This window comes from Platichthys flesus, chromosome 3 (genome assembly GCF_949316205.1).
Source record: "Platichthys flesus chromosome 3, fPlaFle2.1, whole genome shotgun sequence".
Classification (NCBI taxonomy): domain Eukaryota; kingdom Metazoa; phylum Chordata; class Actinopteri; order Pleuronectiformes; family Pleuronectidae; genus Platichthys; species Platichthys flesus.
The window spans coordinates 12,131,563-12,156,499 of record NC_084947.1 but is presented as its reverse complement, the minus strand read 5'-3'; the positions used below and the strand labels follow the sequence as shown (position 1 = coordinate 12,156,499).

General features: G+C 43.4%; 1 protein-coding gene across 1 annotated transcript; it reads right to left on the bottom strand.

Annotated features, from left to right (window-relative positions):
• Positions 1–46: 46 nt before the first annotated feature.
• On the bottom strand, positions 47–24,862 carry hip1rb (huntingtin interacting protein 1 related b). The gene is made up of 32 exons (XM_062381904.1): positions 24,526–24,862; positions 16,130–16,193; positions 15,129–15,271; positions 14,493–14,549; positions 14,260–14,340; positions 13,501–13,577; positions 13,228–13,289; positions 11,887–12,027; positions 11,663–11,720; positions 9,629–9,704; positions 8,955–9,122; positions 8,783–8,838; positions 8,625–8,697; positions 7,789–7,972; positions 7,612–7,700; positions 7,408–7,524; positions 7,218–7,319; positions 6,837–7,031; positions 6,312–6,459; positions 6,031–6,117; positions 5,807–5,914; positions 5,539–5,675; positions 5,182–5,292; positions 5,032–5,090; positions 4,569–4,599; positions 4,344–4,406; positions 4,116–4,216; positions 3,291–3,396; positions 2,959–3,082; positions 2,802–2,863; positions 1,325–1,555; positions 47–1,226 (listed from the first exon to the last, which is right to left on the bottom strand). The coding sequence occupies exons 1-32, from the start codon at positions 24,616–24,618 to the stop codon at positions 1,218–1,220; spliced, it is 3,213 nt and encodes a 1,070-aa protein (XP_062237888.1). The 5' UTR covers positions 24,619–24,862; the 3' UTR covers positions 47–1,217.
• Between the last annotated feature and the right edge of the window lie 75 nt (positions 24,863–24,937).

Below are 24,937 nucleotides of genomic sequence, written 5' to 3'. Positions count from 1 at the left end.
AAAAAATAAACTTCATAAGCTGGGAACAGGTCCCATTTACACAGTGGAACATTAAATCCAACATTTATTGTTCATTCCTGTCACATTTACACTTCTTGCATGGAGAAACCACCATTATCTTTACTAAAATATATTAAGAGATCTGAGTGTATAAAGACATTTCGTACAGAGGTAAAGGACAGAACATATACAGATGCATTTTTAAGACCCTGTAAGAAAAGCCCCCGAAGGCAAAGTGGACACGAACACCTTCGTTAACTAACCCTAAATCCTAATATTCAGCCTAAAATAAGCATTTGATAATTAGGGACACCTACGTCTGGTGTGTATGGTGTATATGTGTATGTGTAGGTATGTGTGCCAGAATCAAGTCTAACAATTAGAATATCCAGTTTTTTTGCCAATAAAAGGACATTCAATACTATATTGTAGATATAGTGTAACTTACACCAGGTGCAGATCGCACACTTCTATATAGACTGTCATGTCAGGTATTGTTTCATTATTTAGTGCCGTACAGATCAAGGCCTCTCAGACAATCTTGCACTGCCGTGGGAGAAAGATGTTTTGCACATAAGAGGAACACAGTCCACCATGAAGGCAAAGCCGGAGGTATGTGACACCTTTTCAACAACGTGAACCCACACACACACACACACCACGTTTCCCCAGCTTCCTTTGCCACCACAACATAAATAGCATACAAATGTACAATAAGAAATTAAACATGTGATGTGCTCTGTAACCAACGTCCGAAACAGTGTGCAAAAAGGTTTTTCCAAAGCGTGATCAAAACAAACTGTGGACATAAAAGAGAAACGATTTGTGGTCATTATCAAGGTTTGTACTATAAAAGCAGGAGTGCTTAATCAGCTAAAATTTCAGACACAAATACTTTGACACAGCACCAAAGTATAATAATAAGCTTTTTTTGTTCTGATGCCAAATAGTCAAATTAAAAAAGGGTTCTGCCAGGGGGGTATTCATTTGCAATTAAAAAAAGGGAGGGTAAAGAAGTCATATTCCTAACCGGCATCAGAGGTCCTTTTTGGCAAAAACAAAAACAAAAATTAAAAGAAAAAGATGAACAGCAAAGATGCAGGATGAGGAAGAGGATTGTCAGCATGCAACTTAAAGGAACACATGTTCACAAAAAGGCTATCGTTCTCTGGTCAATCCAATCATCTGGTCGTGGAGCGCTCTCGTCTTCTGCTCATTTACATAAACTGCAACACACAGAAGAACATTTTAGAACGTTAAGACTTAGCACAAGTTTCCCCTAAAGGTCTCATATACAACACAGACTTTACTTCACAGCTCTTACTGGATTTTTGGGAGCGATGTTGGGTTTCTGAGCCAACATCGGTTTCTTCATGAGAGTGGGTTTGCTGGGTTTCGGCGACATGGGCCCAGGGTGAGCCGGCGAGGAGGTCACACCGTTCCCCTCGGAAACCGGCTCCAAAGGAACTCCCGCCAGATCGTAGTGCTTCTTCCTCAGCTCGCCCAGACGCAGCCGCTCGTTCCCCAACTGGCTCTCTAATTCCAGTACCTTCACCTGAGCAGCAGGAAAAACTAAATATGATGGCTGTCTACCGGCAAAACTGATGATGTTCATTCAACTGATTTGAGAATTTCAATGCAGACGACAGCCTTACATATGTTCAAATAAGAAAATATGAAAGTGTATTAAATGAGCCTGAAGCACAGCAGTGGACTACTTCTTTAAGAAAAATGTTTTCGCATCATACGCAGTTTCTAATGACTGTGTTGTAATCTTTCTTAGCACTACAGATATTTGCTCGCTGTAATAAAACTACAAAAAAGACCAATGATAAACTGATAACTGACTATGGATACCTACTGTCTCCATCCGTAGTGTCAGAAATAATACATGGTATTTCAATGTTTATCCTCTACTCGGCTACCTCACCTTATCTCCAGTTGTGGGGACGTGTAAGTAATTGTGGGATCTCAATATACCTTCATATCTGTTGTATCTGACCTGTTTCTGTCTTAAATTTAATCATTATAGTCTTTAAAAAGGTCTTGCATTTAAAACAATAAAAAAAACTTTGTACAGTAGTGATCGACTACTTGGATTGTTCAAAAAGATGAGAAAAATGTAGTTCTACAAAATGTTTTAAAACTGTGCGTACAATCAGAGAGCTTACTTAGTTTTCATTTCAAATCTTTTCATACATAACATATGGGAAAAACAAATCATAAATTTGTAGCCTACCACTGCAAGCTGTCACATGCCACTGCAACCTGCTCTTCTATCCTACAGTAAGGTCACTGTGAGTGTGAGTGTCTATGCGTGCCATGTACTCTTGCACAGCATGTGATGTCTTCCTGTACTCGCTCCAACGTGGCTCAGTGAGTTATTTGCCCTCTAACAGCAGCAGAGTATGTTACGCAAGTGGAGTATAACACCTACACTAAGATCACTCTGACTTGGAGTAGAAGACGGCCACAACGCAGTTTGTGCTACTTTATTATTAAATAATTTAATAACAATGTTATTGATCTCATTCCTTTATAAAATATCTGGATTCCAATTATTAATCTTCATTGGAAAATGTTTGAATCATCTGCATATAGTGATCAGTTTGACCTAAACAGTTGATAATGAAGCTCATCATAACACACTTTAAAAATGCATCTTCCTGAACTTTCAACAAATACGTCACACAATTACAATATGACCAAACATCTCTCAAATGTACCTGGATACTTTTACAGCAGTTTTGCATTTGAGAGTTGAATTAAATTGAATTAATTTGAAACTATGACGCTCTTACCTGTGATTCCATTTCCTCTTTTCTCAGCTTGATGAGCGACAACCCAGAGAAGTCCATGGTGTCTGTAAATGAAAAGTGAATAAAACACAATTATTAAACCCACACTTGCTCTTAGTGTGTGTGTAACGGTTTAGTGCACATATCTAAATGGACTCACCTTTCTCCTCCAGGTTCTCCTGGCCCGTCCTGGTCGACGCCACCACATTAGCTGCCATTTGGTTCACTTGACGAGACGCCTGCTGGAGAACCGTCAGCCTCTTACTGCCACGCTCCGCCTTGACCTGAGCGAGGAGGACACAAATTGGAGAGAGAGGGAGTTTTACGTTAACACAAAACAGACTACGGCATCTGTCCGGTCAGTGGAACAGAAATGTTTTTCGATTGGTGATTCCACCTCAGAGAAATGTGAAAAATTACATTCACAATTTAACAATTCACCGTGGTACGTATCTACAGTAAAACAGAGTAATGTTATTCTTGGAGCATTACCTTGGAGGCAGCGACCAGCTGTGCTGTGCTCGCAGCGATCTCATGGGAGCAGACAATCAGCTCCTCGTATTTCCCAGTGTGCAGCACCACCTTATCAGCGGACTCTCTGAGGGTAAAGACACACAAACCACGTGAATCCACCTCTGCAGACTTATAGTTGTGTCACATAAACATGCTACACAGAACGTTGTGTCGGGCATCGGCATGATCTACCTTATATCTAAATCACATTAGTGTCACTCAGATACAACTGTAATTGGCTTCTTCTGCAAATCACGTATTTGCCATTTCAAAAACAGAAGTTGGGCTGAGTAACCTTTTCAGAGTGGAGAAGACTTCCAGTAGTGTAGCGTTAGCCACCGTTAGCCAAAATGACAGCGATTTCGTAATATTTCACACTGGAATGTCACAAGTAAAACTGCCACGTGAACTGCATGCAAGACTTCCTTTGTGAGCCATTTAAAGGAAGTAATGTTGTGTCGATTTGTTTTCAATTTGTCTTTAGGTTATGACATGGTCAAACTAGAAAACAAAAGAAGTTCAGTGGAAATCATCCTCTGTATGTATTTGTTATTCAAAGGGCTGAACTTGAGCCAGGCTGATCAACAATGACCACAAGCATCACTTCAATACAGGGTTAATACTATAAAAGCGTTAAAATATAATATAGAAGTTACATACGTTAAGTTCAAGTATCCAAATTGAGAAAAATGGCATCAAAACATCTCCAGTTATTGTATTGTAGTTGGTGCTAAAACAAAAAGCTACATAAACTACATTAAAATATATATGAATATACACTGGGATGTATAAATGGGAACCTACACCATCTCTGTGGCGCCCCATCCCACAGCCTTGGCAGCAGAGATGAGTCCCTCAGTCCAGCGGGAGTTTCTGGCGTAGAACTCCTTGATGCTGGCTGCGCCCTGAGCGAGTACAATCATCAGGAGTGTTAATGGTTTCTCTGAACCACACGGCTCACTCAGATTTCAGAAACAAAAAGAAGCGAAAAGCCGTCCGTTGTGGAATCAGAGTTGGAACAGTGTGACTCACCCTCCCACCCTCAACTATCTCCTTCTGCAAATCTGTTGATGCTATGATCAGCATGCGGATGGCCTGAGGGGGAGAGGGAGACCCAATTAAAGAACAAGGACACAAAACTAAAAAACAAATGTTCATCAGGACATGAAATAAAAAATGGATGTGCTGCACAGTATGGTGGGTTCAGTGATATGTGTAAGTCTGCAACATATGTGTAAAGATGTTAAACTACTGTACCTTCATCAGGTCTGTGCAGCTGAAGAGAATTCTGTAAAAAAGAGGGAAAGTGAGATTTAATGTTTACAGTTGATTTATTTAGCTGCTCTCAGACATTCCCTGAAATAATCCGGACTTTGAGAACACAGATGTACGAGTCTGCTGCTCAGGACATTTTCTTGAACTTTTCCTGCCAGTAAATGTGCTGTAAACAAAATCATGTGATCTTCGCAGCAGAATTTCTACGTCCCATCATGCCTCCTGCACGCTCTGCCCATGTTGGAGACATTTTCCTGTTGTGACACGTCAGCTCCAGACAATCTCCAGCTGTGTTCTTCACATTTAGAAAGGCAAACTTCTGAAAAGGTCCTGACCCGTTTTCCTGGACGTTTTACAGAGTTCATGTCTGAAAACAGCGATTTATCCATTTCAAGTGTGAAGCTTCATGGATGATGCGTCTTGTTATAGGTTAAGAAGAACACACCTTTCATTGACCTCCAGTTTAATTCCTGTTGTGTCCTTTCGAGCCTGATTCATCATTTCCTAAAGACAAAACCATACGACATATTTAATATCCGTTCATTAAAGATAATAGTGGTAGGATACATGTTAAACTAAGATTTAAAATTCTTACATCAATCCTACGGACCGCCTCCTCAATAGCTGCCGATGTTGCAGCCATTTCTTTATCGACCAGATCTCCCAGCTCATCCTGACGAACGTCCATGCCTTTTGGCCGCAGCTCCTGGCCATGACAAGGGAGAAAAATGATGAGTCATTATAAGAAAGAGAATGATACTGTAAATGACTTTGAATATCACTGATGATTTGAATTACAGATCTGCAGTTGTAAGGCTCCTACATAGTGTAATTTCAGTCTATGAACTTCTTATTTTCACACTCAGGTCCTCTTTGAGGCAAAGTGAAAATTTGAAGAAATTCCCTAAAGACAGACTGAGGATATAAACAGAAAGAGGGGTTTTACTCTCACCTGGCCCAGATTTAAGATCTTATGTATAATTATGCGGATGGCGGCTGGGTCTGCCCTCGGGAGGGTGGTCTTGGACTTCAGGTCCTTCAAGTACTGAAGACTCTCAGTGGCACAGCCTCTGCAGTTCTCCGTCAGGCCTGCAGGGGGTGAAAGAGCAGAGATTGATGCCTGGCTCCTGGTTCTTAAAAGTCAGTATTGACACTTCGACTGCAGAGTTGAAATTAAACATAACACATGTCACTCTATACGTGGATGTAGATAGTCTTACGGTCTGCGTGGTCAGTGGGTGCCATGTGTGCGGTGGCACTGCCGTTAACGATGGTGTCTGCCGTCAGGTGGGAGAACTGGGTCAGAGCCCTCAGCAGCGCTCCAGCATCTGGTTAATGGGAACATACAATAAGAAACCAGTCACATCAACAGACACAGCAAACCAACCACACAGAGTCATGGCTTCAGCAGGAACAAGTCAAATCACAAACAGGGAAATCTTACCGCCCATGTTACTCAGATAACCTGCGTGGCCCTTTTTCACTTTGTCGATGGAGCCCAGTGTGGCTTCAGCCCGACTTATGAGATAATCTGTATTTGGTGGACAAACAGAGGATCGAAAAAAAAAGTTGGTTTAAGTCTCCAGAACAGAAAAGTTATACTGTATATGATCAAACAGCTAACACAATTGCTTTTAACTCATTTAATTCTCACAATTTTCACATTTTTGTTGTTAACCTGCTTATATGCAGTGTGTTGTGATATAACAGGACAAAGGGTCGGACCTGGGGAGCTGGTGCAGCGGATGTGGAGAGGATCATCCAACTTATCAACAGCGTCCTGGATGATGTCCTCAGCCTCGGTGATGGTTCCCTGCAGCAGAGCAAACTGCTCATCCAGAAGCTTCTGCTTCAGCTGCTCCTCCTGACTCGACTGCATCCGTACACACATGAACAAACAAGAAACACAACATACATGTTTATCTACATGATAAGAGAACTATCCCAAAAATATATATATTCCGTCTATTGAACTTATTCTTAAAAAATTTATAAAAAACGTATTTCATCTGTCTTGTTTGAGCTGCAGCTCTTTAAAGCTATTTATGGTATCTGAGCATTATTTGCTTTAAGGTGACTTATATAATTTACAACTGAAGGACACTCATGGGATAGGTATGTCTCACAAGCACAAATAACACTGATGCTTTTAACTTTCCCAGCTCCAAAGTGTTTGTACGCATGCGTCAGAGTTTGTCCATCCTTCCGACCCCGTTCTGTGCGCACTGTTACAAATGAGTCCCGACTGACCTTCTCCTGCAGTTTGCCCTGCAGATCTCCCAGCTCCCTGCTGCTCCTCTCTCGCTCCTGCTGAAGTGATGACTGCTGCACCTGCGCCGCCTGCCGCAGGGAAGACAGCTCCGCCTCCCTCTCACTCACAGATCGCATCAGACGCTCCTTCTCCGCTTGCAGAGCCGTCATTGAGCTGGTCATGTGCTCTGATGTCTGGCAAAAAAAAAAGAGAGGGAACGCTGAGGGAAGCCAGAAGAGGCAGAGGGCTGCGAGTGACCGTGCGGAAATGTGCACCATGCCTCCAACCTCCAAACACACTGATGATAACTGTGGAAACTATGAGATGGGGAATTCGCTGAACATCAAGGTCTTTGATGCTGTGAGGTGCCCCGCACTCACCATCTGGCTGCTCTGCAGGGTCGCCTTGATGCGCATCGCTTCAGCCATCTTCTCCTCCAGATCCCTCCTCAGCTTCTCCACCTCAAACTTCTGCTCTTCCAGCTGCAGATGACAGTGAAACAGCATCGATCGCAAAACACCCACGACGAAGACATCCACGTTTTCACAAGCAAAGCAACGCGCCACCTACCTTCATGTCAGATTCCTGTTTTATCCGATCGATCTCAAACGACAGCTGGTGTTTGGTCCTCTCCACCTCCTCCTGGGTCTGCTGGGTCGCTGACAGCATCCTCACAGTGTCTGCACTCTGACGGCACATCAATACATAAACTGTTAGCACACACACACACATTGAAGTTACATCAATATCTCTGAACTGGACTGCAGTCTTTACCTTTCGAAGTAGCTCAGCATGACTGGCAACCAGTTCTGTGTGCTTCTCCTTCAGCTTGTTGTACCGCTGCTCAGTGGCCTGGGATTTCTCTGCACACACACAACAGTGTGATCTCATTGACTTGTCCATGATCGTGTCCCTGAGTTTGTGCAAGAGTTTTAAAAAAACGTATCTTACTGTCTGCCTCAATGAAGGTGGTCTGCAAGCCCTCGTGTTCTGCGTTTCTGCGACGCGTGGCCTCCAGCTCCATGCGCAGCTGCTCGTTTTCAACGAGAGCGTGTTGTTTCTGAGCACGCTGTTCTTCCAGCTCTGCCTCCAAACTGTTGATTTGGGACTTGAGCTGTGTGATGTAGCGCTGAGCCTGCGGGAGCAGAGAGGATAGGTCTCTGTTTTAGGAGGAAAACCTGCCGATGTCAGTGCAAATCCAGTTTGTTCATTAATAAACCCTGAATCGCCCTCACATTCACACCTATGGATAATTTAAAAAGGTTCAAATTCTCCTAACCCCACTCAACATGTCTTTGGACTGTGGAGGGAAGCCGGAGTACGTGGATAAAACCAGACACAGGGAGAACATGCAATCTCTACACAGAAAGATCCTGGCAGAATTGGTTGAACCTGAACAGTCTGGCTGTGAGGCAAAAATGCCAAACTTTACCATAATGACCATGATATCTGACAATTCAATTTTCTCCTCTCCTTTTACTTTAAGTCTGCTTTAACAATAACAATCACATGGTCAAAACAGAAAGAAAAGGGATGACCTCCCATAGAAAAAACTAATGGGAAAAGAAAAAGTTACAAGCAGGAATTGTATCCGTGACGTCAATGGTCGCCCTCATCGCTCGTTCACAGGGTACTTGTCACATTCCACACGGCAGGAGCAGTATTTGCATCCGCCCAACACATGACCCAGATTCCTTTGCACACAGATAATGCCTCGTAATGTCAGATACCCAAAGTATATCGTCCGACCCCTGATAAAAAGATTGTTCAGTCCCGCAGGTCCTTACCTCTGTTCTCACCCTCTCCAGCTCTGCTCTCAACAACTCCAGGTCACGCTTGAGACTCTCGATCTGCAGATCCCTGTCGGAGAGAAAACCCAGCGTCACTGAGTGCTCAACAGTCAAATCCATCTGACAACCACAGGTCCTATTTAATCGTGGCTCACCTGTCATCAAAGCCTCCATTGGCAGGTCCAAATGTCTGATCGAATATGTCAAATTGCTGGGAGAAAAAATGAAACAGGAAAGACAAGTGATTGAAACATAATAAAAAGCTAAAAGAAGATGGGGGGGGGGGGCTTTACTTGTACGAGTGCACCTGTGACAGTGGCGACATACCTGCGGCTGTGCCTGTAGGACGGGTGTGGAGACATCGCTGACCTCGATGAGCGGCTCGGGGTCGTCATCGTCGTCATCTGGTTGCTCCGGTTCCTCCTCGTCGGCCATGACCACCACTGGCTTCACGTGTTTGGCCAGCGAGGCGGCGTGCAGGAAGTTTGGTGGGGACTGATGTGGAGAAGGACAAAAAAAAAGTAGACATTTGTTCAACCGCCAAGATGCCGTTCACACTGTCTGTCCTGAAAGATCCAATCACAAGAGGTCAGGGGGTGGTATGGGACACAACCCTGCTTCCTCTGTCCGGCATTTTTATGCTTCTCGTGGCCATACGTTGATTTGTTTGTGATCACAATATCAACACATAATAGTTTCAATACTTTAAAATCATTCAACCCCTCCTCACAAAACAGCATCATTTGTCTTTGCGGACACAAATGACGTTTGTGATTATTTGAATATGGAGCAGGGAAGTGAGTCAGTGTGTTAATTTGTGTTGATCAGTATTATTGCCAAACGTTTCAGTGACATTAACATTAAGGTCTGTGTACATAATAAGCCAGTTAATCGTGTTTGAGAGAGTTATTAGCTGCTGGGGAAGTCTTTGCAAATCAAGATGGCGGATGTGACTCAGCACTGAAGTCACACCACCTCTGCAAGTCCCCCTGTGCTCTTACATCAGGTAGCTTGGGGATCTGGATCAGTCTCTTGAAGTACATCATGTCTCTGGCTTTGTTGAAGAAGGTCTTCAGGCTGCGGGACAAGGGAACAGATCAGTCTTGATAGTTGATACTGCTTTGTGACATTACCATTTCTTTCTTCTTATATTTTGAAATTTTACATCTAAACTTTCATGTTTTATCCAAATATCTAATCATTTTACAACAATACACATGAAGCAGTGGGTTATGAAGTTAATCTACATAATGTGAGATTAATATTTTAACATGTGAATCTAATGGCAACATCTCCCTCCGCCCCTGGAGATTCCTCTCTGATATAAACGCGCCAGTGATGGCGACACCAGCACGGTGGACACATTTCCATAGTTTCAGTGTGCTGTGTTGACATGGCGAGGCAGGATTCTGTTGCACACTTCCTTTAGTACGAGAGAAATGTTCCCCTTACAGTGCCTTGCATAAGTAATCACCACCCTTGGACTTTTTCCCATCATGTACTGTTACTAACTGGAATTCAAATAGACTTAAATAAACTTTTTCCCGAAGTACATGCATAGTACTTTGGAGGTGCAAAATAAATTTTGTTGATAAAAAAAGTTGACATCTGTTGGGTGCATAAGTATTCACCCCCCTGTGTCAATACTTGGTAGAACCCCCTTTCGCTGCAATTACAGCTGCAAGTCTTTTGGGGTATGTCTCTACCAGCTTTGCACATATAGAGATGGAAAGGTTTGTCCATTCTTCTTGGCAAAAAAGATGAAGCTCTTGCCATAGATTCTCTATTGGATTGAGGTCTGTGCTTTGACTGGGCCATTTTAAAGACATTTACATTCTTTAATCCAAACCATTCCGTTGTAGCTCTGGCTGTATGTTTAGGGTCATTGTCCTGCTGGAAGATGAACCTCCGCCCCAGTCTCAAGTCTTTTGCAGACTGCATTAGATTTTCTTCAAGGACTTCCCTGTATTTGGCTCCATCCATCTTTCCCTCTATTCTGACCAGTTTCCCTGTACCTGCTGAAGAGAAGCATCCCCACAGCATGATGCTACCACCACCATGTTTCACTGTTGGGATGGTGTGCTCAGGGTGATGGGCAGTGTTGGGTTTTCGCCACACATAGCGTTTTGCATTGAGGCCAAAAAGTTCAAATTTGGTCTCATCTGACCAGAGCACCTTCTTCCACATGTTTGCTGTGTCTCTCACATGGCTTCTGGCAAACTCCAAACGGGATTTTTGATGGATCCCTTTCAACAATGGCTTTCTTCCATAAAGACCAGATTTGTGGAGTAGTCGACTAATAGTTGTCCTGTGGACAGATTCTCCCACCTCAGCTGTGGATCTCTGCAACTCCTCCAGAGTAACCATGGGCCTCCTGGTTGCTTCTCTGATTAATTTTCTCCGTGTCCGACTCTTCAGTTTGGGTGGACGGCCTCCTCTTGGTAGGTTTGCGGTTGTGCCATATTCTTTCCATTTTCTGATGATGGATTTTATGGTGCTCAGAGAGATGTTCAAAGCTCTGGATATTTTTTTATAACCTAACCCTGCTTCATATTTCTCCACAACTTTATCCCTGACCTGTTTGGTGAGCTCCTTGGTCTTCATGATGCTGTTTGTTCAGTAATGATCTCCAACAAACTCTGAGTCCGTCACAGAACAGGTGTATTTATACTGAGATTAAATTGCAGACAGGTGGACCCTATTTACTAATTATGTGACTTGCAAATGTGACTTGTGAATGCAATTGGTCGCACCAGATCTTTGTTAGGGGTTTCACAGTAAAGGGGGTGAATACATATGCACTCAACACTTTTCAGATTTTTATTTGTAAATAATTGTGAAATCCATGTAATATTTCCCCCCACTTCCAAATGATGCACTATTTTGTGTTGGTCCATTACATAAACTCACGATGAAATAAATTTTAATCTGTGGTTATACCATGACAAAATGTAGAAAAGTCCAAAGGGGGTGAATACTTATGCAAGGCACTGTATATACTGCCACTCGATCAGTCGTAGCTCTAGGCCTCGTACCTGTGGAACTGGTCGTGGAAACGTTCACGGTGACCTTGGAGGGTATCAGCAGGCAGACCTGAAAACCAGGACACTTTTTAAGCAAAGCAGAGATATACAGAAAGAAAATGAACATAATGGTCGATATATTTAATTCCTTTAAAGATGAATAAACTTTCCACACGGATTTTGTAAGCAGAAACATATTTGGAATGACATTTTCTCTGGGTGATCACGCTTCTTACAGGCATGCAGCTTGAACAGCAGCTTGACGGTGAAGTGGTACAGGTGACTGGAGTCTTGGATGACTTGGGTGAGCGGAGACAAGCGACACTGGCCTGATGTGAGGGTGGAGATGGCGATGGATGTGTTGAGCTGTCGGATCACTGGGGGGGAAAAGAGTCACAGAAACAAGCATAAAATACTCATTATATATATCACCCAGGTTTAATATAACTTTCTATCCGTACAATTTCTATTTCACATATTTTTTGTCACTTATTTATTAATTTTCTTTGCTGGTGTAACACTGTAAATGTCCCAATGGTGGAACTAATAAAGATATTCTCTTATAAGAATGTTCAGATTCCCTGAAGAAAAGTTTGCCTGTCGTTTGATTGAGTACTTTTATTTTGAAAATGTATGTGAAGGAGGTGCCCATGGAGCATTGTGATTCCCAGTCTAATCTATTTCTGTGAATACTGTTGGTTGATTAAGGTGCAAACTCTCTGACCTTGTTTACACTTGATATTAACATCAGTCCTGAGTGATCCGATCCCAGGTGGTCAGTGCAGTTCAGGTCTGAAAGCCCCCCACCCCCCCAGAAAACCTTGGTGATGACCCCTTGTGATGAGATCTCTCAGGAAGGATATTAACACCAGTTGTGAACAGGGCCTTCGAGTGACGTGACATCCTCACTACTACATCTTGGTTTGTAAACGCAGCGACTCCACTATGGCGTCCACACTACTCTGGAGTTTTGGAGGCGCTAAAATGGAGAAGTTTGTCAACGCTGCAGGCCCCGTTTCAGTTTGAAACTCCAGGGCTGCACTTTAGTCGCGATGGGCAGAGGTCGTTTTAGTTTGAGAGAAACTGAAGACTGGATGCAGCCTGTGTATGTTCCTGCTGCAGAGTTCGTTTTCCCCACTTGCTTCTCTTGTTACATGAAGCCGACTGCTGAGGCACCAACAGCACACACACACACACACACACACTCTCTGCAGAATTACAAGCAAACTCTTTCACAGCACCCTTCCCAAAATTTGTTTAAGGCGTCGACATGTGATCCTGCGCCTCCACTGTGCAGGACTGGGAGAAGGAGCACACACTCACACAGCTAAGCTAGCGGAAGTAAATCGACTTTACGTCTTCTCATGGCTGGCATTTCCTCATCAGTTTAAACAGACAGGAGGAGTCAAACACTGCAGAGCACGAGTTAAAACTCGACCAAAGAAATGCGCAGCATGTTCACAATAAAACTTTCGTGCTCTTGTGTATAAATAGATAATGTCAGCAGGTTGCAGCCCTGGACCGAGGCTCGGGTTTCTATTCTGTGGAAGGTGGGAGGAGGGTTTCTCTTCGCTCACCTGTCTCGGCCAGCCTCAGCTCTGTATCCATGTAATCAAACACCTCCACTGTGAGCTGGAATCTGCAGAAGAGAAGTTGATACAAGCGTAAGAAGGAGAAGCGACCCCGCTCAGAGACAATGATGGTGCGAGGCTGGGAAATCAAACCGTCAGCATGGGTTGTCGGTTTTATTTTATATGTACGTTTGATTGGCAGCTGCAGCAGAAGCGCTTACCATGTGAGGCAAAACCGAGGCATAAATAAAGCGTCTTTTGCATTTGGTGGATACTCACACATTATTAATGTCAGTCCCTGCAGTGCGCTCCAGGACTTCATCTGTGACCTCTAGGTTGGGTGGAATATCTGCATGCTGCGTCAGGAGGAAAAAGTTTTAGTACCAGGTGCCATTCAGAGTGAATTCCTAACATTTAGTTGAATACGTCAACTGCATGCATCCAGAGCTGCTTTAAGACTCTGGACATTTTTCCTCAACATTTTTCCGGAGGGGCTTGGTGTGAGAACGCAAAAGTCAGAGTCCGTTATTCCGCTCATTTTCCTGAACTTTTCTGCCAGCCTGCGAGTACGATTTCTGGAAATGTTTTCCCTGTGAGAATGCAGCAGGAAAATCACAGAAGAGTTAACAGCGAGCGAAAGGGTGTGTTGATGAGGTTTCTAACACGTGACAAATGCAAAACTGAAAGAAAGAAAAAGAAAGACAAATATATCAGGATGAAAAAGAGGTGACGTACACAAAGGGAACGTAGACGAAGATGTCAACCTGGAAAGACAACGGATTTCAAGAGCTTTTCGTGATGAAGGCAAACGTCTGTGTTGAAACAAAATTTTTACATCATGTCTTTATTCCCATAATTCTCGACCCTAACCTGCAACCCCTCAGCTGAAACTTCTTAAAATTGTCATGTTGACCTGAAGAGTCTCAAACTCCGTAAAATGTCCAGACCCAATAATCCAGACATTTTTCAAGATCTCATTTCTGAAAACAGCTTCAGTGTCAGTGTGTTGTGTGACATGTGACATAAGAGGCCCTTTACCTTCACGTGAAACTCCAGTTTTGTGCAGAGTAGCTTGGAGTATATATACACCAGTTGCCCGTATTTATCATGGAGGTTGCCCTGCAAACCAGAGGAGCATACAAGCGAGAGTTAATAATGAAGTTAAGGCTTTTCTTTTCTCTTACTCTCGGCTATACAGGAAATCCAGTAATCCACAAACTGCATTCTTGTGAAATTATTTTTAAAGATGTACAAAAAAAAGGGTGACTTACCCAAACTTGTCCTACTTCAACAAGAGAACTGTGATGTCTCATGCAGTCTTGTAGAACCTGTGAAGGTGAGCATCTGAATGAGCATCACACGTATTGCTCAAATTCTGTTCAAATCACATTCACCCCTGTGTTTTGAACAGATATTACATTTGCAGAATAAAATAAGCACGTGGGTTTCAACAGTAAGGTTTTAAAGCAAGACTGTACTTCTTTTTTTTTAAATGGACACGTCTTAACTTCCTGTTATTTGGCATAAATGAAGCCAAAATGTGTCTGCTGACATCTTGTGCATTTGAAGTCAGATTCCAGGTGATCAGGGGACGGAGTCAGTCATAGCTGTCAATCAAAATAGTTTGGTCCTTGGAGGTGGGATTTATGATCTATAATGCAGCCAGCCACCAGGGGGCAATCAAGACTGTTTGGCTTCACTTTTGGGGAGCTGTCATGTCCTCCATCTTTATATGCAGCCCACAGTTTAAACGCACTCACAAATTGTCTCCGCCTTAGTGATCTGCCCTTCTTTATGACTTCACATATTCCCGACCAACTGGCCTTTGGTTACACAACACCTCTTCACTTATATCCTCACAATGAATAATTCATAGACACTAAGGGAAAAGGACTTGGGGGCCTTACATTGCGGTGGCCGTCCCGCAGCACTTTGTGCAGCACGTGGCAGAACTTCCAGCTGAGGATGGAGCTGCTGGCCAGAGGGAAGCCCAGAGCGTACGACCAGAAGGTGAAGGCTCCCTTCTCCCTGTGAGTCCCCAGGATGATTCCTGTTCAGTCTTTAAGGAAAGCAACTTTTATCACAGGACCGCTGGTTATTCCAAAGACAACACAAGCCCCTTTTTTTATACTCAGCCAAGGAGTTGGTGTGTCAGGGAGGAATCAAGACAAAAAAAAGGTTTCGGTGTGTAAGATCTAGGTGAAAGGGATCTATTTGCAGAAACTAAATATAAAATGATCCTAGTGACATTTTCACTAGTGCGTTTAATCTAAATTGTACGAATTGTTGTTTTCTTTACCCCAGAATGGATCCTTTATATTTAAATACTTTATATTTACTTCGGGAGTGGGTCCTCTCTACGGAGGCCGCCATGTCTTTTACAGTAGCCCAGAATGGACAAACTAAACACTGTCTCAGATTTTATGACTACTGAAGTCTTCCACAGGTTCTCTTTCATGTTTGTAAGGGGAGGGTGAGGTGAGGGGTATTCAGCTGGAACATGAAACTTCACCACTAGATGTCACTTAATCTTACACACTGAACCTTTAAACTAGAACACAGAGGGTGAGATTTTATCATCATGAGTCCTGTATGATCTCTCTTGAGAACATGTTTTCTCTCGATATTTCACTATACATCTGAACCATCATCTATGGTGTTCTATGACGCTCTCTATTTTAACATGTAACTAGACATACACAGCGCAAGTATTTATGATGGCTATTTCACCCGTTATAGAATACCAACTATGGATGTGACAAGAATTATTTACATGAGTTTATATTATACCCAGGATTATTTATTTTCAGTTCAATGTCAGTGTATCATTCTCCTCATTAAAACTTATACTGTGATGAAAAAGGAAATGTATCTAAGTGGCTTTGTAACAGTTTCTTTGTAAGGATACGTCGTGCATGTTTCTCCTTCACAGGCGTCTCAGTGGAGTTGATGGCTTTGCTGATGCTGCTCAGCTGGAAAAAAGAAGAAGGAGAGGACAGGAGTAAATCTTAGATCTTGGGCGGTTTGCTTCTGCACCCATGCACACAACCATCCGGCCTCACAATAGACGTAACGAGAAATACATGAATAAAGAGCAGGAGTCAAACAAATGAGAGCAGGCTGCACTGCAAAGACAGGAAAGAATCTGTGCAACAGGGTCACTGTTGCAGATGGACTCTCGGCTATCACCGTATGGTTGCATTCAGGATCAACTAGCTGCTGGATTTTTTCAGTTTGAGTGAGCTTAGTTTGACAGAGACAAAAAGTGACAACAATTTATTTGATTGTCTATATAAGCGCTCAGGTCACAGAAGACAAACCCTGGATTAACATATCTAATTGTCCCACAGATGATGAGCCTGCAGAGTGAGTGTCACCAGAACCAAAGAACACACACGGCGAGGCGCTCTGCAACCTGACCAGCAGGAAAAACAAGTGTGGCTGAAAATGGAACAAGGAGGGAGAGACAAGGAAACAGACAGAGGTTGGATCAATCTATTGCAATGGATCTTGGCCACGGTAAAGCATCGCCACTAAGCAACACAATAACTGCTTGTAATATTACACTCAAGTGTTCTCATCATGGTCATCCCCCAACTGTGCCAACACAATAAGGGCTCAGAGCCTGAGGAGGCAAAACCTCGGCTGGGGTGACGACATGTTATGGCAGCATTTTTGTCACTTTCTCTATGGGTTTAATTAAAACATCAGATTCTATTGATGTTTTACTAAATCTAATATGCAGATGCATTTGATTGCCATAAATCCTGTGACACTATTAAGCAACAACAAATACAGAGATGTTCTGATACCTGCATTAGAACGGCCTCCACTTCAGCTGACTCGAGCTGATACCACGTCTTTAAAGAATATTAGTTCCACTCAGAAAAATAACTCAGGTATGTAGTATTTCTCTATCTCTTCTTCTTGTCTTTCCTGTCTGATCTAAAAGTCTTGCTGTCATTTGAGGCCGACTCACAGCCGAGGATTGTGGGAGCTTCCCTGATTAAAAAACAACATGATGTTTCCTTCTGGGATTCTACAAGGGTGATTAAAACCCACCGCTAAAGCATGACAATTACATAATGATCAAAACTGTGGCAGTGGGATTACCCCAGACTACTGGGACAACACATCCATACCTAGCTTCATGATGTCTCAGGATGTGTGTTGTGTCCTCGCCTTCATTCACAATTGTGTATTGTTGTGTTGTGTGTGAGGGAAGTGCCCTGAAAAAGTCATCGTCCCTGGACGAGACAAAAACTTTGTTCTGCGGCTATCTGTCAATCAAACAGACCTGCTAGTTTTTGTTAGTAAAAACCCGATGCAGCTTCCTGAGATTAAATACATCTGAGTATACTGATAATCACAAAATTCATGTGATTAGGAATGTCACACAAACTATACATCTTGTGCTTTTTTAATGACATGCCCTGTGTCCTTTTGACACTTGTGTGGAGGACCATAATATCTGTATGATGCGAGCAATCAGCTTCACCATCACAGTATTATGTAAGAGACTAATCCAACATCCAGCTCAAGCATTAAAGCAGCGACAACTTCAATCTCAGCCTCTTTTACCACAGTCTGATATGTAGATAGGTTTATTATTGCAAAAAATTCCAACATATCTCGACATTGTGCAAGCAGATTTGTCAAATGCTTTGCTGTCTATCATTCTCTGCCAATAAAGAAGTGTTCAAATCCAATTTTCTTTTAAATATTTGTTGTGGTAGTTACCGATACATCCATTTTGTCCAGCGTCTCTTATAATATGTAGCATGAGATGAATGCACCAGCTTAAAACCGAGGTTATTTGGTCTTACTCTTAAACAAAAGGTTTAGAAATCCAATCTGGGTTTCAAACATGATCACATATCAGTGGCAGAGGCCCCTGATTCCGCAAAACCCTATAAAAGCCTCTTTAAACACAACGACACGCACACACACACACTAATATAGTAAAACATACATGGCCACAAAGCATAGAGGGGCTACTGTGGGTGGAAACTGGCATTCAGAGTGAGAGTGAGAGACCGAGAGTGAGAGTGAGAGTGAGACCCTGGTTAGTAGGAGAGCCTTCCACACACCTCCACCCTGTGCTTCTAACGCAAATGAACCACTAGTCCCTCGTTTACACAGGGGCAAGTGCGGTGGGCTAGCAAGGGGGACCAAGCGACAATGGAGGGTTTGTTTGGGGAGCAAGGCCGACAGCTGGGGTAGAAGATTGAATTGGACGGGGGCCGTGCTCTGGCAACAGAGCCTGGCACAGAGGCCTCAACAGATGGTTGCTGAGCAGCGACGCTGCAGGGAGACTCTCCTGGTACATTCAGAGCGGCCGTCAGTCGAAAGCCACAGACAGGAGAGGTGACACGGGACCAAATACTACAAACAGCTTAGTGTCAGAACAAGCATGCGCTGCGTGGCTGTAACTGTACCACAGGATTTTAGAAAACAGTAGTTGAATTCAGCGCCACTCAACGGAGCACTTCAGCGTACATTCCCTCAGATGCCCTTGGTCAAGGCCGCTAGGAATGGAATGGGCACTGGCTCCAACGGGATCAGGGTTAGGGTTAGCTTTGAAAGAGATAATTATTGTCCATATTGATTATATCACTAATTATAATAAGGACTTTATTTGTATAGCACTTTTCTAAACAAGGTTACCAAGTGCTTCACATAATCTTAACCCTAAGGATAACCACAAATAAAAGGTCAACGGTAAGGTCATTACTTTTTAAATTAATAATTTGGTCAATCACACATCGGAAAACTGAGAAATGTTCATCACAAAATCATTGAGCTTAAGACGCATCCAAAAACGTCTGGTTTTATCTAAAAGTAGCAGTGTTTTCAATTTTAGATACTGGAGTCTGAGACATTATTTGATTTCGCACCTAAATTCAAATGTGCTGATATACTAATCGATTAATAGACCTTCATTGCAGCCTCTCCAATTTCCACCCAACACTGAGTCTCACTATCAGGCCTCACGTCAGCCGGCACACAGGTCATACGATAACACACAGATACCGGCCCCTTCACGGCCCGGGCCAAAAGAAAGGCCAGCTGAAATCCAAACCATTTCCTAACGAAGCACTTGTGTCCGAGAGCTGCTGACATGCTGACCTCGTTGACTGTGTGCGTCCGCCCGACAACTCGCCGCTGCATCCGCTCTGAGTGACAGTAAATCCCCCTGGCCAGCAGGGAGAAGTGAGAGCGAGGGAGAGCCTTGACTAATCCCCCCCCCCCCCCCCCCCCCTCCACACACAAGGCCTGCCAGAAGGTCTACTGCCAGCTAGCATTAACATAACCACACACAGACACAGACTCAGACCCACACACAAACAAACACCACACACTCTCGAGATGCACCTCTAGCTCCAACCTTGAGTTGTATCTGCTTACCTTGTCATCCCGGCTCTTCAGCAGCGTGTCCATGTGCTTGGACATGGTGGTGTGCGAAGCGTGCGCGAGGTTAACAAAGTCAAAGCATCAGCGCCGCACCCGAGAGGCTTCTCACTGGACATAATGCCCCGAGGCAGGAGCACTTAATGCACGTCCTTATCAGCTTAATTCAACAGTCTGCTGCTGCAGGAGATCTGACTTACAAGGTCAGACACACACACACTCACACAAACAGACTTTAACACAGCTCAAATCTGCTCAGGTTAGTTACAGGTAACACTAAGCACAACACTGGGGACAGTGTCACAGGCTCAACTAGAAAGACCCACAGTGTAGAGTTCATAACTCCACCAAGGTCCATCAGTCCCCTCATGAGACAACTTATAAATTCACTAGATTCTGATTATTATTTGGATCAGCTATCAGTCCCTTAAATACTGTATATCCTGGCGGGGGGGTTCCCATCAAGTTCCATGAATTATTCTCCGATAACATGTTGAAAAATGCCAAACCCCAGATCCGCACTAAAGTTCACTGGGTCCTTCTCCAGGTCACGCCCCACTTCATGAAAATCAGTTTAAGGTTAATTCTGCTAACTAACAAACAAATAAACGGAAAGACATAACCTCCTTGGTGGAGGCAGCAAAAAAAAAAATTCAAAGTGAACTGTGAACTATGCTTGACACTGACCACAGAGAGTTTATGACGTGTGCAAAAGCATTTTTTCGATTTAAAATCCTTCCTCAGAATAAAAGGCTTTGAAGGGTTATTTTGTTTTTTTTAATAACTCCATGTTGGGCAGCTGCTCTCCTCTCCTCCCATGTTGACTCTTTGGCCCTGACTGATTAAACCAGCACGCTCTCTCTCTCTCCCACATCAACACAGGAAATAATTTAAACTCACCCAACGTCTCAATGGTCCGAACACACAAGACACTGCACATGAGGTAGTTTGCACACAAACATAAATAAAGCATGTATCTGAAGTTCCCTTTCTCAGCCCAGAAACCCCTCCCGGTGTTCATATGATGTTCTGCAAAGGAATTCCCTGCTCTCGTATCGCTTAATGCCAACAATTTAAACTGACACATGAATGAAGCACCAGCAGCTCTCATCAAAACTCACACTTAATAGGAAGTACATTCTGTTCTGAGAACCAGCACTACTATAAAGAGAATCCACTCGCTGAAGGGACAGGGGAATATTTTGAAATATAATGAAAAGGTTTTAACAAAGGTGGTGTGAAAGCATCACTTTAAGGAATGACTGATTCATGAATGGCTGCACAGACAGAGATTGTGTCTCATGACTCAGTTTTACTCTAATCAAATTATATATCTACAGCATCCAATTAAATATTTTAACAAAAGACAAATTGTTTGTTAACAGGCGGTTTGCTGCAGCTGGCTGAGAAAACTGGACACGAGCATGGTGTTCGTTAGCTGTTTCACAAAATATAAGCACAAACATGCACATTATATAAACACTATATGGATTACATTGTGTTTAGGATTTAAACACGGGCATGTTGTCAGTGAAAATAGGAAATCATCTGTATCTCATGTTTATCTCATGAGTACTTTGTGTGATTACTGCTCTTAATGCTCAACTGCACATTCCTTTCAGTAGAAACATTTTAAAGGCAAGGTAAAATAAAATTACAGGAAAACAATGACTAAACCCAACACAACATTTACGGGCTTTTTAGGAAAAAGCGTGAAACTTGTCTGTCTCGACTCCGTCTCAGTGTTTACCATCTCATATACTCCCGCCATCCCCCTTCCCACTCTCATGGGCACTCACTCAGGCAACATCGGTTAGGGAAAGCAAACACACACACACAGCGTGAGACATTTCACCTTGGTACCGAGGTCAACATAAAGAGGGCAGAGCTCAGGTCAGGCTGATAGTGGAGGAGTTTCAGCCAATGTGGCCGTACGATGAATCAGCAAATCTGAGAAACTCAAACATCATGTTCATGGAGACGTGTACAGATCTCCTCCTGAACACAACAGCCTCATTACCTTCAAGCCAACATTTGCTCTATTGCTCTGTTGCTCTGTTTAGTCAGTGCAAAGTGGAACTCTGAGTTTGAGTCTGCCCAGCTACAAAATGAGTTTTACTAAAACACTAATGAGGAGGTGGAATAGATTTATTCATTAGTTGCTTCTAAAATAAATGAAAATTAGCCAATCAGGAGTTTTGGATTCCTCCTTCCACCAACCAATTATTTTGCATATCGTGCCAGTGGATCCAGTCAGCTGACGTGTTCCCTCTGGCAACACATCCTGCATCCCTCAAGGCAAATGAACAGGAAACCCCAGTTGACTAGTCTGACAAGTTTAACTCTATTCTACTGTTATGAGTTTTAAATGGCGTGTGAAATAATTAAAACCCGCAATATTACAAATACTTCATCTTTTGTTAGGGGGAAGGTGGCAGAGGACTGAGGAGCAGAGGTTCAAGCGGCTCCACCTCACATGCTGCTAAAGCAAATAAACCACTGGGGGAGTGATGCACTGCCTGCACAGGAAGGAGCTCCGCCCATTTGAGATAACAACATACTGAAAGAGCTGTAGGTCTGAACACCCAGAGGCTCCACAGCATGTGCAGTTAACTCCACCTGCTTCTGACTCCAGTGTTTCCCAGTCAGCCTGCAGGGGCGTGTGCTCTACTGGAAACAGCAGCTTCAACACGACCTTGTGTACTGTACAGTAGAGATGCTCCAGGATCAGAAGTGCCTCTGATGCAGCCGGAAATGAGATTCTTTGTGCCTATAGCATACCATTTCTTTAAAGTCCATTAGTTTCATCCAGATACAACTTCTCCTGGACATCACTTCTTCTTCGTCGCACCAAAACAGCAGATCTGAGTGCAGCGAAGGAGTCAGGATTTCCAGGCGTGTAGCGTTAGCCACAGCTGGCTAAAAGCTCAGCAAATTGGCAATATTTAAGCCTCAAGTTTCAAGCTATTTAATTGTTTATTATCTATTTATTTCTGTCCTTTTTCAATTCTTAGGCATAATTCTGTCTATTCTCTTTATTTCTATGTGTTTTTTAAAGCCCTGTCTGTTTGTTTGTATGTTGGCTGGTTTATGTTTGTTTGTGAGCAAGCATACACAAAATGATTTCAGTTAAACTTGGTGGGAGGATGTGATGTGTCAAGGAAGAATCCATTAAATTTTGGTCAGCATCCGGATCAGTGGTCAGTGACAGGATTTTATTAGGGCCCGAGCACCGAATGGTGAGAGGCCCTATTGAATCTGTAAGGATTTTTTTTCCTGCTTTCTTAGCATTGTGCATCACTGCTTTATGTGATTAATGAATACATGCCACTTTCAATTGTTTCAGGTTTGATTTACAGAATACTGGAATTTGTTATCTCCACCAAGGAGGTTCATGTTTTCACCCCTCTCCGTTAGGAAATGACTGGATTCCTCTGAAACTTGCTGCAAGTATGGGACATAAGCCAAGGAGGACTAAAAGGACAAAGGGGCAGATCCAGAAATAAGCTTTCACTTTGTCTAAAATAGGGATACAGGCCGGCTTTTGATATTTTTACTTCTTTCCCAGGGAATAATTCCTGGATCTTGATGAAGGCGATTATTTAGAGAACTGATATCTAGGAGTGTGTGCAGGTTGATGCAGGGACTGTTGGGCCCTGGTGGAGGTTGCACTCTACCGGCTGCAGATTTCTGCCATATCTGATCAGAATTGGAATCCAGGTATTAGAATCAGTATTTGGGAGGGAAAAATGGAAACGGAACCGCTCTACTATACATATGAGGAGCACCACCAACACTGATGAATGCTTGCTATGCACACGAGTGACGTAAGAGCCAGGAGCCACAAAGCACCTGTTGTCTGAAGAAAGAGAAGAACCGTCATTCCTTCAGCTGATCTCAAAAGACACCGAAACACATTTCTAATGCACAAATCCACTAGGGAAGTTTAATTCCTGTTTTCCCCTCCATGTTTCCTGAGTAGGAGATCCTACAGGGAGGGTGTTAGAAAACAAGAGAGAGGAACGTGCGTTTGGGAGGAGGGGTGGTCAAACAAGAAGGACGAGATCAGCCCGACAGCAGGAGACTGTACATGCACCGGTTGACTTCCAGTGCTCTTGCTCAACAAGGAGAAGCAGCATTTAGTCACTATGCAGCACAGCACTGAAACCTATTCTTATTTTACACATTTCAAATTCTATTAATTTACTCCAAAAATGTAGATCTTATGTAGATTTAATCCTTTCTACAACTGTTATCGCGTTACCCCTTGTATTCTAATATTTCTAGTCTACTTAATTTAGCTGGAAAAATGTTTGAAACTCTTTTTCAATGTTGTCTCTGTGTTGTTGTTAAATGTTCCTGTACAGCACAGTGTGAGACGTGCTTCATAAACACATCTCTCTTGTTAAAACGCCTCAACACTGAGGATGAAATGATGAAACTAAATCCCTCAAAAGTGACTGCGGCTTTCAGTGTGTGCTGCTCACTGAGGGGAGGCAAGGTCTGGAGCAATGACGTTGGGGAATGAATGAATTAAAAAAGGTTTTAGCAGTGAAACAATGTCTTCAGATTCTTGCTGGATAATGACATAATGAATAAATGATGATACAACCATTGAAGGGGGGGAACACATGTCAAACACACAGAGTGTCTGAAGCCTCGTGTATCTGCTGGCCGGTACTGGACAAGTGGACAGATCAAATTGCAGCAGTGCAACTCAAAAAGACATTTCATTCCCCGGTTGGTTAATCATTAAATCCATTTGAAGTCGGGAACGTGGCTTGTGTGCAGTGAAGTGGACTGAGTCACATCTTCAGGCCTGAATGAAGCGCAGCCAACCCACCGACCTCCACTCAGTGTTTGTACCATCACATTTCCGTGTGACGTCTTTACCTGCCGCTTGTCAAAATGCTCCCTCTCCGCTCCGAGGTTGGCCTCGGTCCGCCTGGTCTTCACCCGGGTGGGCACCTGCCTTATGCTGTTCATCCTCTCACTTTGCCCCGCGAGAAGAAGAAGAAGAAGAAGCAGCAGCAAAAACAATAATCTCCTTGAAAACAGATAAAAAAATGTCCGGATGAGCCGCAGCGATCAGCGGTGTCGTCTCCTCTCTGGGATCCGGGCTCTCTGCCGGTGCGTCACGGACATGTCTCGGTGTCTGCCCGGGGTTCGTGGCCGGAGATGCGCTGCGGTGGAAGGAGGAAAGAGACGCAGCGAGCGGCGGAGCGTGTTTGCTCCGTGTTACGTAGACAGATCCTCCCCCAAGGTGGAGACAATCATCCTCATCATCATCATCATCCTCCTCCTC